Source organism: Mchenga conophoros, linkage group LG14 (assembly GCF_057382185.1).
Source record: "Mchenga conophoros isolate Kocher_MC1m ecotype Shallow Benthic linkage group LG14, M_conophoros_male_GT1.1, whole genome shotgun sequence".
Lineage (NCBI taxonomy): Eukaryota > Metazoa > Chordata > Actinopteri > Cichliformes > Cichlidae > Mchenga > Mchenga conophoros.
This window is the reverse complement of record NC_140539.1, coordinates 31,350,636-31,364,810: the sequence shown is the minus strand read 5'-3', so window position 1 is coordinate 31,364,810 and position 14,175 is coordinate 31,350,636. Positions and strand designations below refer to the sequence as shown.

The following is a 14,175-nucleotide window of genomic DNA, read 5'->3' as shown; positions in this document are numbered from 1 at the left end:
TTCAAAGAGACCTCCAAACAGACGTTAATCAGTCAGATCTTACACTAGCTCACCTGATACTCACTTATGCATTACACCTGAACAGAGCAGGTGGCCCCGTGGTAACTAAGACACCAAAAGTGACAACTGAGACTACACAGCTTAAAACAAGACCCAGTGCTTGCAAAGAATCAGGGCTGTGACCATGTAAACATTGCAAATGGATAGAAATAAGCTATTGAGATATTGTTCTGTATTTTAAACTACTGTGCCACATTTTAACTTTCACTTCATTTAATTTACATTGCAAACCTACAGTTGCTAATATGTGTCAACAAAGGTTAAGCATTTTTCTTTTATTGTTATCAAGCTGTATAAGAATTGAGTTAAGTCCGATTGGGGAATATATTTTATATAAAACTAAGAGAAGCACGAGAACATTTGATTATTGGGCACAGACGTTAGGTCACAATATCACGCACACAAAAACTAAATCAGCAAAAATGAATTCTTTCATGTTTAATTCATAATATTATTGTGCTGATTTTACAGACTGAACTGAGATTACATAAAAACACAAACAGCTAATATAAAATGATGAAATTCAGTGAGGTCCTGGCCAGCTTGATCTCCACTCTGGCGAGTCTGAGTTACGCACAGCTGCTGGAAGTTTATTGACTTTCTCCTTATTGTTTGGACAGACATCTTTACTCAAAACCACTTTTAGAGCCTCCTGCTCTGTAAAGCCAAAAGATAAAAACCAACATAAGCACATCTGTCAAACCACAATCACTGAACAATCTGTTATAAAGCTAAAACATCAAAATAAATAAATAAATAAATAAATAAATAAAATAAACTGGTGCTAACCCCTTTTAGGTAAAATTCTGTGTAACTGCTCCAGCTCCTGGGGTGTCAGAGACTTCATCACAGATGTGACAGTATTGACTGGCTTTCCGAAAAAATGGTCATAGGTTGTTACATTAGCACGATTCTTCTGAATCTGCAAGTTTCTTGGTACAACAGTGGGAACTGTAACATAGACAATCATCATCTAATACACTGCAAATCACCAGAGCTGCTGTTTACATGCATCTTCTATAGTTTTTGAGTAGACAGTACCTATACCGGGGCAGGTCACATTTGGATCTGTTTTGCAACAGCGAGAAACACTGACCATGAGTTCAGATTTTTGGTTTGGCTGGCGATAATTGGCCCTCATCACAGTGTCAGTAGAGAGTGATATGCGGTGCCTGTTGTGCATAGGTGCAAACCATCTGGCTGCTTTTTCAGTGTCATTGTACTCTGTCAAGAAGAAAATACCATGACAAAATGAAAATGAATGGCAAATGGAAAATGAACTGTAGAGAGAAATGTCATGAAATGTTATGACATCTGGATGTGTGTGCACACATGTAGTCAGCCATTCTGACAAGTTCTCGTACATGAGATTGACTGAAAATTGTGTACCTTGAGGTGTACCCATGAAGTCACATTTGTAAGTGGAGAGGTACTGTGCGGTTAGGGCCTTACGGATCTCACCCTCAGAAGGGAGGCATTTCAAAGGGAATGCAATATGGTCAGAGTTTCTTGCAACATCCCTTGGCAGCCTCCACATCATGAAAGACTTGGGGGAAAATAGCTTAATTTAAAGGTTACAATACACTGTGAAAGGTCAAGCATGCCATTTCACTATAAATGTAAAAACTGAGGGTTGGTGCCAACCTTGCTGGGATGCGGGTTATTTCTCCTCTGCCCTGAGGCTGTTCCTGTACGAATGCATTCAGGTTTACAGGCAGGCTTCCAGCTAAAGTCCTTACTGTATATACTTGAACCAAAAGGTCCAGACTGTGAATATGAGTCTATCAATGACGTTGACAGGGGCTTCCTACATAAGTACCAGCACAGACACATAATTACACACACAACCATGCATAATGTGTATGCTTATTTAGAGCCTCATAAGTCCATGATTTTACTTACAGGAAAATATCTGCAGCTGAACTTGGCTGGTAGACGAATTGCCTTTTGTGAGTTGTTTCATATGGATCCCACCACTGTTTCCCCCCTGGAAAAAATACTACTATACTGTAACTACTTTTTTAAGTATTTCAATCACTGTAGACATGGCACATCTAAAGCTGAGTTCAAATTAAACTTTTTGATCTACATAGTAACGACAGTATAACAAAGGCTACTGTATACCTCTGTAATGTAACTGTGCTTAAAATAAATGTTACTTTTTGATCCATTAAAATGTAGACTTGTACTAAAAAATGAATCTGTACTTCTAAGTTCTGTTGTTCTCTGTAATTTTAATATTATCCAGATTTTGCTTGAAATATTAACATGGACTTGGACAAAAATCACATAAAACAAAAGCATACTGGAAAATTTACTGTTAGTCAATTTGGTCAAAATTGCCACGTAAAACATGAGTAGTAATTGGTGCATCTTTTTAATAAGAGAGTATAAAATGGGATATTGTGACTGTGGTGCATGTGCTTGTATTATAAGGATTTGTTAGAGGTGCCTTATATACACTGAACAAAAATATAAACGCAACACTTTTGTTTTTGCTCCCATTCCCCATGGGATGGACGTAGAGACCTAAAATTCATTCCAGATACACAATATAACCATCCCTCCCAAACAGTGGTCACAAATCAGTCCAAATGTGTGGTAGTGGGCACATCTGCTATATTGAGATAATCCATCCCACCTCACAGGTGTGCCACATCAGGATGCTGATCTGACATCATGAGTAGTGCACAGGTGTACCTCAGACTGCCCACAACAAAAGGCCACCCTGGAATGTGCAGTTTTTTGTGCTATTGGGGGTCTGGGGACCCAGAACCGGTCAGTATCTGGTGTGACCACCATTTGCCTCATGCAGTGCAACACATCGTCGCATGGAGTCTATCAGATTGTCAATTGTGGCCTGTGGAATGTTGGTCCACTCCACTTCAATGGCTGTGCGAGGTTGTTGGATATTCGTGGGAACTGGTACATGCTGTCGTACACGCCGGTCAAGCACATCCCGAACATGCTCAATGGGTGACATGTCCGGTGAGTATGCTGGCCATGCAAGAACTGGGACATTCTCAGCTGCCATCTGCCCTGAACAATGTGAACCATGATTCATCCGTGAAGCGCACACCTCTCCAACGTGCCAGACGCCATCGAATGTGAGCATTTGCCCACACAAGTCTGTTACGGCGACGAGCTGGAGTCAGGTCAAGACCCCGATGAGGACGACGGGCATGCAGTTGAGCGTCCCTGAGACGGTTTCTGACAGTTTGTGCAGAAATTGTTTGGTTGTGCAAACCAATTGTTCCAGCAGCTGTCTGGGTGGCTGGTCTCAGACGATCTTGGAGGTGAACCTGCTGGATGTGGAGGTCCTGGGCTGGTGTGGTTACACGAGGTCTGCGGTTGTGAGGCCGGTTGGATGTGCTGCCATATTCTCGGAAACGCCTGTGGAGACGGCTTATGGTTGAGAAATGAACATTCAATGCACGGGCGACAGATCTGGTTGACATTCCTGCTGTCAGCATGCCAATTGCACGCTCCCTCATTGCTTGTGGCATCTGTGGCATTTTGCTGTGAGACAAAACTGCACATTCCAGGGTGGCCTTTTGTTGTGGGCAGTCTGAGGTACACCTGTGCACTACTCATGATGTCAGATCAGCATCCTGATGTGGCACACCTGTGAGGTGGGATGGATTATCTCAATATAGCAGATGTGCCCACTACCACACATTTGGACTGATTTGTGACCACTGTTTGGGAGGGATGGTTATATTGTGTATCTGGAATGAATTTTAGGTCTCTACGTCCATCCCATGGGGAATGGGAGCAAAAACAAAAGTGTTGCGTTTATATTTTTGTTCAGTGTATATAGTAACAGACATATAAGGTGCCTTATATGCAATGTTCTCTCTAATTTCTCATATGTCTGAGCGAACGCACAAACTCCCTGAGCGGTCCCTTGGACCACTGTGAGCAACAGTAGACGTGTGCACTGTGGTCACGCCAGCATCGAATCCATCCAAGTTACATGGTTTATTAAAATAATCAAATTACAGCATTTACATTTATGTTAGACTCCTTTTAACTGCTTTATCCCACTTACAATGAAAATGTAAAAACATCTTGTTCATGACCTGTGTAGTATGTTAACACTATTGGAAGTAAAAATAACTTGAACTCCAATTTTGAAAACAAAACTTTCTTTTTTTTTTTTTTTTTTAATAAAGCGGACTATGAGTCTGTGGTCTGGGAGAGAGTCCTGTAACTCTCTGTCTGCAAAATAAAGTATACAAAGACCAATGTTGGGTAATTAATTATATAGTTACTTCTTTAAAAAGTTACTGAGTTTTGCAAACAACAAAGTTTTTTGCAGCTGTTTACCTAAAAATGCTGCCAAGGCGTTTTTTAAATAAACATTTCAAAATATTTACAGAACAACCAGCTGTTCTGCATCAAATTTGATGCCACACAAATTATTTGTGCTACTCCAAAAAATCATTTCTGTCCACTGTGAGATAAAGGAGAACATCAAAAGCCTGATACCTGCAGGCCTGACAACAGGAGATGTATCACTGCTGTAACACCTGTAACATTCAGCAGTCGCCTCATTGTTCTGACGCACACAACAAAACTATTGACTACACTACACACTAACTACACAAAATTTGCTCTAAACGTTGCAAATCTCTGGCATTTCAAAACCGCCGTCACTCCTAAAACTTCCTGGAGTGCTTTCAAGCGTTTTCCTTATATGTTTTTACCGTTCCTTCCCGCAGTAAATATAAACAACGATAGTAATCCAGAAGAAAACCAAACATTGCATATATTTTTATCATAACTCTGGTTTTACGTGGCCTATCAACACAATTTAAAAACTGGTATAAAGTCCACACTTTTTCCGTCAATTGTTCCTTCTGTCCTGCTCACATCTCCAATGGTTGTACACGTTGTCATTAACGTGGCTTCACTCCACAACAGCCACGCGGCGCCGCTTTTCTAGCTAAAACACCGGTGTCGGCACATAAGGACGCTGTCATAGCCTATCAACGACGTTGATTAGCTGTGCATTTACGTGAATGTGAATTGCGTGATTGGCTGGACTATGGGATAAGGTGGCATCGTTCTAATCCCATACTGGAGCCGCCAGTCACTTATTGACTAACACTTCAAAACAGAATTGTCAAAGTTTTAATTTTAATTTCAATTCAGGTTAGATTTTTTTTTTGTGCGCAACGCAGATTTTTTCTGCGCAGGGACCGTGCCATCAGTGCGCAATTGCGCACGCATGCAGTTTAGAGGGAACATTGCATATGTCTGCTATAGGTGATAGTGGGCAAAACAATTCCTAACTTCTCAAATCTTATAATCTGACAAATACTCATATTACAACCACAAACAACTAAAAATAACACCCCAAAATAATAAAAACTAAACATTTTAAAACAAGAAAAAACAAAACATAAAAAAGCAGATAAGTAAGTTTAAAAAACACAAAACTGGTATAACATGTACGTTAATTAAACAAAACCTTTTGATGTTACAATAACATGCAAAATAAATGCAAGAAAACATTTTAAGTTCCATACTGGGTTTCTTTTTGTGTTTACCTAGCCTTGGTTTAACATTACCTTGCGTTGCCATTGGTGACTGGTGGTTTGTTCTAGCATCTCCTCTTATAGCTGATTTCAGTGTACTTAAATCCATTTAATTTTTAGATGAAAAGTTACTTCATTGGTATCCTGATGAAAAGCATATGCTGACAATTCCTGTGAGTATTAAAATTAGAGCATTATACGTACACAAGCTTTATCTACACAGTGTCAAAGCTGATCCAAGCAGGATGTAGTATGCACTGTGGTTATGGAGACCTACAACATTTAAACAGAAGCACAGCAGGGGAGATGTTGAATTAAAAATTTAGCATTGTTACAGGCGCCTTATATGTCTGTTACTGGTGATAGTGGGTAGTAACTAAGTACATTTGGGTATATTTTTCGGTAATCAATATTCAACTCATCAACAATTCAAAGAGAAATAACTTACAGCAATAGATTTAATAGTTCCTGAACATTTTATAAATAAAAAACATTAAAAGAGAAATGGGCAATTCTTCTGTACTGCACTTCTTTCAACTGTATTACACATCTTTTAACTGTATAAACTAAACTTTAGATAATATCATGATTTGTTTTTTCTAAAAATAGTACATGACATAAAATAAGATATTTCATAGTTGCAGGAGGTAAACATTTAACATTTTGGCTTTGTTCATCCATCCTTGTCCACACAAAAAATGGACTTCAGAAGTTTTTACTATTAGAAGTCACCTCAAAGCTTTGCTATTATTACTTTTGCTGCTGCTAAAAATGATAACACTACATTCCCTAACTTAAAAGTGAGTGCTTCCTAAACCTAATAACTAGTTTGACCACTTTTGGCAGCAATGACTATAGTATATACAATCAAGCATTTGTGATAACTGGCAATGAGTCTTGGGATTGCTTTAATTTAGGCCCAGTGAAGGATTTTAAAACATGAATGACCTGTTTAAGGCCACGCAAAAGCATTTCAATTGGATTTAACCTCGGTCTCTGAGTGGGCCGCTCTAAAACCATCCTTTTATTTATTATTTTTTGAGACATTCAGAGACTTAGTCTTGTGCATAACCAAACTGTACTTCACAGCTTTGGGTCACAAACTGATGGCCGGATATTATTCTTCAGGATTTTCTGATAGAAAGCAGAATTCATGGTTCCATCAGTTTCGACAAGAACCTGAAGCAGTATAGCATCCTGAAATCATCACACTAGCACCACCATGTCTGACTGCTGGTATGATGTCCTTTTTATGAAATGCTATGCTAGTTTAATGCAAGGCTTCCAAAAAGTTGTACTTATGTCCCATCAGTCCACAGAATATTTTCTCAAAAGTTTTGGGATGTTCTTTGGAGGATGTTTTTTGGCAAATGCAAGACAAGCCTATGTATTCTTGTTGATCAGCAGTAAACTCACCCATGGATGCTACTTTTTTCCCAGTCTCTTTCTTATTGTTGAATTATGAACACTGACCTTATTGGCACATTCCAGTTACCTCATACGTTGGGTGACAGAACTCAGGAGGGCTGTTACTCCCGAGTTAAAATAAATATAAAGAAAAACAGGATTTGATTTGCTTCTCAACAAGGAAGAGCCATTCCTGTGTCGCAAACAATACAGCATAATACTTGCTTTTTGTAATATGCTGTATTTGTATTATGCACAGCTGCAGGTTGGTGGAGCTGGTACTTTCAGAAAAGAAAATTGGAGTCGAAGGGACATTCCAGACCAACAAAAAAAACATCTTAAGGCAACTGTTGTTGTAATTAAATATTTTTTTTCTAAATTCAGTATTTAATTTTTTAGATTGTTTAAAATTGGCTGTGTTTCTCCAAAGACAATGTCTCCAAAAGAGAAAGGCAAGTTTGAAGACATGTCCAAGCAAGACAAGTTGCGTTATGAGCGGGAAATGAAGAATTACGTGCCTCCCAAGGGCCAGAAGAAGAAGCGATTCAAGGACCCCAATGCCCCCAAGAGACCACCGTATGTGCCATAATCTACACTTTCTCATTTTCTTTCAGACTGTAGGGGTATTTTGAGCAATTAAACGGCAACGTTTTTGGTTTTTTTCCGTTTCCTTCTTTTCCCCCCACAGGTCTGCATTTTTCCTCTTCTGTGCAGATTTTCGCCCAAAAATAAAAAGTGAAAATCCAGGCCTTTCCATTGGGGACACAGCAAAGAAGTTGGGAGAGATGTGGAACAGCTCATCTGCGGAAGAAAAGCAGCCATATGAGAAGAAGGCTGCCAAGTTGAAGGAGAAATATGACAAGGTGATAATCCAAAATGATTATCACCTTGTCATATTTTCCCCCCACAGGTCTGCATTTTTCCTCTTCTGTGCAGATTTTCGCCCAAAAATAAAAAGTTAATTAATTGAACTGAAATAAATATAACAATTGCAACTGGGAACTTGGAAATTCCGACTTAATCTGAAATGCAGGATAACTGAGGGAAGTGAGACTGCGAGTTTTTTTTAGATATTGCTCTGGGTTCTTTTATGACCTCATGGACGAGTTGTCAATCCACTCTTTTGAGTCATTTTAGTAGGCTGGAAAATCCTGGGAAGGTTTCCTGTACAAAGTTGTTGCATGATGTGCTTTTTGAGATCTTTAAGACCACTAGTGGTGTGCGGATCGATACTGAAATATCGATTCTTCTGATACCAGTAAGTTATGTTGTAGAATCGATTCTCATATTAAAATATCGATATTTTAGTACTTTGGGGTAAATTTGTAGTTTATCATTAAAAGGAACACAGTAGAAAGAAACTATATCATTTGGATCGTCTAAATTGGAAGGAACTACTTCCTCTTACGCCTTTCATAGTCATATGTGAAACACGGCTGTACATGATACTACATGTTACATGATGATGTGTTTCCCTCTTTATGCACTGAAGCTGGCACGTTCCCTGAGTTTTTCCAGCAAGATGGTGCACCACCACATTATGGGTGCCAGGTCCGAGCATTCCTAGATGAAGTTTCCTGAAAAGTGGATTGGTCGTCGTAGGCCAGTTGAATGGCCCCCAAGGTCTCCCGATCTGACCCCCTTAGACTTTTATCTTTGGAGTCATCTGAAGGCAATTGTCTATGGTGTGAAGATACGAGATGTGCAGCACCTAAAACTACGGATACTGGATACCTGTGCTGGCATTTCTCCTTCGGTGTTGCTATCAGTGTGTGATGAGTGGGAGAAGAGGGTTGCATTGACAATCCAACACAATGGGCAGCACATTGAACACATTTTATAAGTGGTCAGAAACTTGTAAATAACTCATGAAAGAATAAAGTTACGTTGAAACCAAGCACACCATTGTTTTTCTTGTGACATTACCAATAAGTCTGATGTGTCACATGGCCCTCTTCCTATTGAAAAAACAAAAGTTGTATCTAAGATGGCTGACTTCTAAATGGCCACCATGGTCACCACCAATCTTGAGGAGTTTGCCCCCTCACATATACTAATGTGCCACAAACAGGACTTTAATATCACCAACCATTCCCATTTTATTACGTTGTATCCATATAAATGGCCCACCCTGTATAAATGTGTGGCAGCCCCTTGGCGTACGCACTCACAACAATGGCAGAGTGTTAACGGAGTCATGTGTGGACGTATTTTACATCCACAAACAGCCAAGACGCGGTTTGCGATACATGTGGCAAGACAGTGAGGTGTTGTGGCAACACCACTAACCTCGTCAAACACCTCAGAGTAAATCATATCACAGAATATGATGAGCTTATGTTGAGGTGAACTGAAGAGGAGGAGAGGGACAGGTGCTGATAGGGCGAGACAGACGTATCTCGCGGAGTCCTTTAGTGTTGCAGGCAGGCAACATGCTCAAATAGAGCACAACTTCAAGTTTTTTTTTTATTTCTATATGATAATTCTGCATTATTAAGCAATAAGAACAAGTAGTCTAATGTTCTGTAATCATTATGAAGCTATATTATTATATTATTATTACAATTACATAATACAATTATATATTGTATTATGAAATACAATGAAACATTAAGTTTTCGTACAAAGTATTGGTATCGGATCAGTATCTTCGATACCACCCTGGATTTTACTTGGTATCGGATCGGAAAAGAAATCAGTGGAATCGCACATCACTAAAGACCACTTCATTTTGTCAAAACCTAATTAAGTGCTTTCCATAGCCAGTGAAATTGAACTCCGCTTTTCAAAAAATGTGTTAAATCATACCTAATTCATTAATATTTAATAATAATTAATATTTCGCTGGATAAATGAAACTATCATTTAAAATTTTTTTAATTTATTCTTGTCTAATATTAAAACTTGCTTTAACATGTACATGTGGTAAAATAGACAATAAATAAATCAGAACGGGGACAAACACACTTTCTCAAAGCAGTGTGTTACGTAAACGATATGATTCGCTGATAATGCTCCTTTAAGGTAAGCTTAGGAGTAACTTCAAATTGCTAGTCTTTCCTTTTTGTTTTTTACTAATGGGCTCCGCATTTCTTTCCGTTTGTGTTTCCCTGCAGTTAAACTCACTGGCATTCAAGCCGAGCGCCATCACACCGCCGTGTTTTGAACAACCAACCGTTCAACAAGCAGGACTGACAGCGCGTGTCCAATAAGATACTCCAAGGAGTTGGCGGCAGCCAATGTCCGACAGCCGGTGCCCAACACACAGAATAAACACAGACGGATTCTCGCAGCCGAAAGACCGCGCACTGACGGTGCTTTTCGTCCCATTGTTTGAGACGTACCGACGTGCGGCTGGCCTCATATAGCGCTGTAGGGGTAAGCACTATAAACGTAATCTTAAACAAAGCGAATAGTGTGCGGCTCTTATGAATGAAACGATGCTCTGGGATATGCTTTGCACAGTATACATTAACGTTGTACGTAGTTGGTTGCATGGCTGAGCTGAATGGGATGCTAACTCAGTATCACGCTCCTGGTGTTTAACGTTATCTTGCTAACTTGGCTAAGTAGTTACCGTACAGTGACATTCACCACGGCCATGAGTAATAACTAAAATAAAGTGGCCATTGGGTTAAAGGACAAGAGCCCTGATGGTCGAGTTAACTGTCTGCCACACTTCGCTTAACGTAACGTCCGCTGCTGTGGTGCGTGCTAAAGGTGGCTGGATGCTACCATAAAGGCTAGCACTAGCTGGCTGTTGAATGTAGGTTAATACCGTTGACTGGTGCTGAGGCAACCGGAGTACGGTGATACAGGCAGAGCATCATTCTCCGGCATTAGTACGACTTTCACTAAACTTTTAGTCGAATAATATTTAGCGTTTAGACAGGTGACAACAGTAACAGGCAAATTTGTTCTGAAGGACGTAAGGGGTGTTTGAAAAACGGGCAGCTAGCCATTGTTAGCAGTCTAATCAGCCATTTTCATAATCGTCTCCCGAGATGAGCACCGTGACATGCTAGCCTAGCTTGAAGGCTAACGCTGATAGCAAGAGGACACAAAGCAAGATGGCTAAAAGCTAATGAACAATCAAATGAGGTGGACGCTAATGTGTTCACGTAGAACCTTTAGCCGGTTAGCTTCACGTTATATTGTCGGAGTGCTAAAATTAAGCAGTACTATACTGTTTTTACTAGCTTGTATAGGTAAACGTTTGATCTAACGCGCCAGTAGAGTAATGTGTAGCTGATTGTAGTTTTAATAAATGCTAGCCTCTTCATACAATGGATCATCAGTCACCCCAGGCACCCTCCTCCCACCACCCAGTTTAAACAATAGATGTGAGGAACTGATGGAGTAGGAGGCAGACTATTGGCGAGGGCCATTCAGATTCTATTACTTACATTGCATGAAAGTGCTGGTATACTTTGAATTTAAAACTGTATTTTCTCTCCTTAAAATTTAGTAAGCCAAAATGGGGAAGGATCCAAAGAAGCCGAGGGGCAAAATGTCCTCATATGCCTACTTTGTGCAGACGTGCCGGGAGGAGCATAAGAAGAAACACCCTGATGCCAGTGTCAACTTCTCAGAGTTCTCCAAGAAATGCTCTGAGCGATGGAAGGTAAAAGGAATTATTCATAATATTAGATTTTATTTTCAGTTTTCTAAATTCAGTATTTTATTTTTTAGATTGTTTAAAACTGGCTGTGTTTCTCCAAAGACAATGTCTCCAAAAGAGAAAGGCAAGTTTGAAGACATGGCCAAGCAAGACAAGTTGCGTTATGAGCGGGAAATGAAGAATTACGTGCCTCCCAAGGGCCAGAAGAAGAAGCGATTCAAGGACCCCAATGCCCCCAAGAGACCACCGTATGTGCCATAATCTACACTTTCTCATTTTCTTTCAGACCATAGGGGTATTTTGAGCAATTAAACGGCAACGTTTTTGGTTTTTTCCCATTTCCTTCTTTTCCCCCCACAGGTCTGCATTTTTCCTCTTCTGTGCAGATTTTCGCCCAAAAATAAAAAGTGAAAATCCAGGCCTTTCCATTGGGGACACAGCAAAGAAGTTGGGAGAGATGTGGAACAGCTCATCTGCGGAAGAAAAGCAGCCATATGAGAAGAAGGCTGCCAAGTTGAAGGAGAAATATGACAAGGTGATAATCCAAAATGACATGGAAGTTAAACTTGTTGATTTGATAGAAAAATGTTATTGTCTGTGGAGCATGGAAAAGAGCCTATCTCTCTGTTACAGGATATTGTTGCTTACCGCACAAAGGGAAAAGTGGATTCAGGACCAGCTGCTGCAGCTGATGATGATGATGATGACAATGAAGAAGAAGAGGAGGAAGGAGAAGAAGAAGAGGAAGATGAGGATGATGATGATGAGTAGCTCACTTGGGGATGGGACCTGCAGTTTTGTTTATGCCATATATCCTTATATCTCAATTCACCATCTTGAAAAACCGAAGTCAGATTGACCAAGATCATGTGTATATTTAATGTTTTTAAGATGTACAGTGTTATTCTCCTTTTCTTTTTCTTTTGTTTTTTTTGTAAAGTCAACACTACATATCTTACGTTTGGAATTTTCTAGTGGTAGTACTTTATCCCTGCCATATTATGTAACAGTCTAGGAGGACTACAAATAAGTATGAAAGTAACTAGTCCTTAGGTGTTCCAACTCAAAAATGAGATTTCTGAGTTGCTAGTGTATTTTTGTTTATTTTGAAAAATATTTTTTTATGTGCTGTCCCAATGTCTTTTTATTGTTCTTTGAATACCACTCTAATATCAAATGCAGCTGTCGACATTCAAGAATGTCTTCAATAAAGGTCGTTTTTTTTTTTTTTTTTAACAAGTTTGTTTTTTTTTTTCCTCCTAATTTTAATCATCTCACAATATCTAAAAACTACCAAACTTCAAACTTCCATGTATTCTATATTCATTACATGCAAATAGGGCCCTTCAGTCCATCTGTAATTCTGTGTTGGGTGTTTCTCATCTTCCTCTTGGGTTCAGGTTTGTTAGCAGCCCAATAATGCGGTCAGCAAGCTATTTGATAGTTTTGGTGCTGTGGGAAGCTTCTAGGTCTTGCTGTAAAAGGAAATAAGAATCTCTATAAAGCCTGTCAGCAGTGGAAAGCAAGAAGTACTCTAAAATCTAGTGGTTCAGTATTAGGAATGCGGCAGTTGTAGCTCCTTTCCTAGTACTGAGCCACTAGATGTCCATGTGTGGTGGATCTTAATCCTCTGTCACCGGCCTCAGTTCTCTGTTTGCAAAGCTCTCCCAAGTTCCTGATTTGACTTACCTTGACAATCTTCTCTTTATATCACACTTCCCTTTTAGACAGATGTTTAAATACAGCAGTCTGCAAACAACTTGCCTTTTTCACAAATGAGACTTAACCTCTTGTGGAGGATAACCATCATTATCTGCAAAACTGTCAAGTCAGTAGTCCATTTTTTAAGTCTTGAATAATAAATGTACCTTTTTCAATCAAGTTCACAATACTAGTTAATCTATGAGTAATTCAGAGTTTGAGGCTTTTTATGTAAACAGATTGCTAATGGCACAAATGACTAAGGATAATTGACAAGTAATAATTCTTACTTACCAGTACTGGACTCATAGTATTATTAAACCAGAAGGTCAGATATTTGACAATAGCAAGTAATACGAACACAATTAAGGATATCACATTGTTCTATTGGAAAATAAACAAACTTTTATTGATTTTAACAATTTAAGAAAAAGATATTGCCTAATGGCTGTTATTTCCAAAGTGCTAAGGCATTCACATCCTCAGCAATGTTTTATAAACTCTCTGGAAAGTAAGAAACATCGATCATGCTACAGTAGTTTGAGCAACCTCAATCCAGAAGGTGGCGCCATGATATAAAAAACCTGTATGTGTATGTGTGTGTGTGGCATTAAAAAACTTTAAACTACACTTGTTTTGTCATGCGCACACAAGTGACAAGTCCATATAGGTTCTACAGAGTGTTTTTTTTTTTTTCAGGATGATAATGACTCCATCTGTAGGACACGGAGGATCACTGCCTGGTTTAAAGGGACAGCTGTTAGCAGTCACCCAAAAAATGATCAAAACACCAGATTAGGGAATTTCTTTTGTAGGAATAGTTTTTGCTTTCCTCCTGGGGAG

The 14,175-nt window shown here is 39.3% G+C and overlaps 3 protein-coding genes across 5 annotated transcripts; 2 read left to right on the top strand and 1 right to left on the bottom strand.

Moving 5' to 3' along the window:
* Window positions 1-583: 583 nt before the first annotated feature.
* Window positions 584-5,712, bottom strand: tex26 (testis expressed 26). The gene is made up of 7 exons (XM_085244402.1): window positions 5,637-5,712; window positions 1,963-2,047; window positions 1,705-1,867; window positions 1,450-1,606; window positions 1,102-1,284; window positions 850-1,011; window positions 584-717 (listed from the first exon to the last, which is right to left on the bottom strand). Exons 1-7 carry the CDS (start codon window positions 5,710-5,712, stop codon window positions 584-586), a joined length of 960 nt encoding a protein of 319 aa, XP_085100528.1.
* A 1,549-nt stretch (window positions 5,713-7,261) lies between these two features.
* Window positions 7,262-10,347, top strand: LOC146560097 (high mobility group protein B1-like). The gene is made up of 4 exons (XM_085244401.1): window positions 7,262-7,288; window positions 7,441-7,586; window positions 7,699-7,920; window positions 10,200-10,347. The coding sequence occupies exons 1-4, from the start codon at window positions 7,262-7,264 to the stop codon at window positions 10,345-10,347; spliced, it is 543 nt and encodes a 180-aa protein (XP_085100527.1).
* Window positions 10,166-13,962, top strand: hmgb1b (high mobility group box 1b). Of its 3 annotated transcripts, none has more exons than XM_085243921.1 (5): window positions 10,166-10,388; window positions 11,479-11,634; window positions 11,734-11,879; window positions 11,992-12,166; window positions 12,265-13,962. In XM_085243921.1, the coding sequence occupies exons 2-5, from the start codon at window positions 11,488-11,490 to the stop codon at window positions 12,400-12,402; spliced, it is 606 nt and encodes a 201-aa protein (XP_085100047.1). In that variant the 5' UTR covers window positions 10,166-10,388; window positions 11,479-11,487; the 3' UTR covers window positions 12,403-13,962. The 3 variants fall into 3 exon arrangements, with proteins under 3 accessions (XP_085100047.1, XP_085100048.1, XP_085100049.1); XM_085243922.1 differs by lacking the exon at window positions 10,166-10,388 and adding an exon at window positions 10,720-10,852; XM_085243923.1 differs by lacking the exon at window positions 10,166-10,388 and having other exon boundaries at window positions 11,503-11,634; window positions 11,703-11,879.
* The last annotated feature ends 213 nt before the right edge of the window (window positions 13,963-14,175 follow it).

Excerpts from the sequence above, each read along its gene's own strand:
- LOC146560097 (XM_085244401.1), top strand. The coding sequence starts at position 7,262 with ATGCACAGCTGCAGGTTGGTGGAGCTG. Across the intron at positions 7,587-7,698 it reads AATGCCCCCAAGAGACCACC|GTCTGCATTTTTCCTCTTCT; the intron begins GTATGTGCCATA and ends TTCCCCCCACAG. Across the intron at positions 7,921-10,199 it reads GTCATATTTTCCCCCCACAG|GACTGACAGCGCGTGTCCAA; the intron begins GTCTGCATTTTT and ends TTCAACAAGCAG.
- hmgb1b (XM_085243921.1), top strand. The coding sequence starts at position 11,488 with ATGGGGAAGGATCCAAAGAAGCCGAGGGGCAAAATGTCCTCATATGCC. Across the intron at positions 11,635-11,733 it reads AATGCTCTGAGCGATGGAAG|ACAATGTCTCCAAAAGAGAA; the intron begins GTAAAAGGAATT and ends GTTTCTCCAAAG. Across the intron at positions 12,167-12,264 it reads TGAAGGAGAAATATGACAAG|GATATTGTTGCTTACCGCAC; the intron begins GTGATAATCCAA and ends TCTCTGTTACAG.
- tex26 (XM_085244402.1), bottom strand. The coding sequence starts at position 5,712 with ATGGATTTAAGTACACTGAAATCAGCTATAAGAGGAGATGCTAGAACA. Across the intron at positions 1,607-1,704 it reads ATAACCCGCATCCCAGCAAG|TCTTTCATGATGTGGAGGCT; the intron begins GTTGGCACCAAC and ends TTTTCCCCCAAG. Across the intron at positions 1,285-1,449 it reads CTTCATGGGTACACCTCAAG|AGTACAATGACACTGAAAAA; the intron begins GTACACAATTTT and ends TCTTCTTGACAG.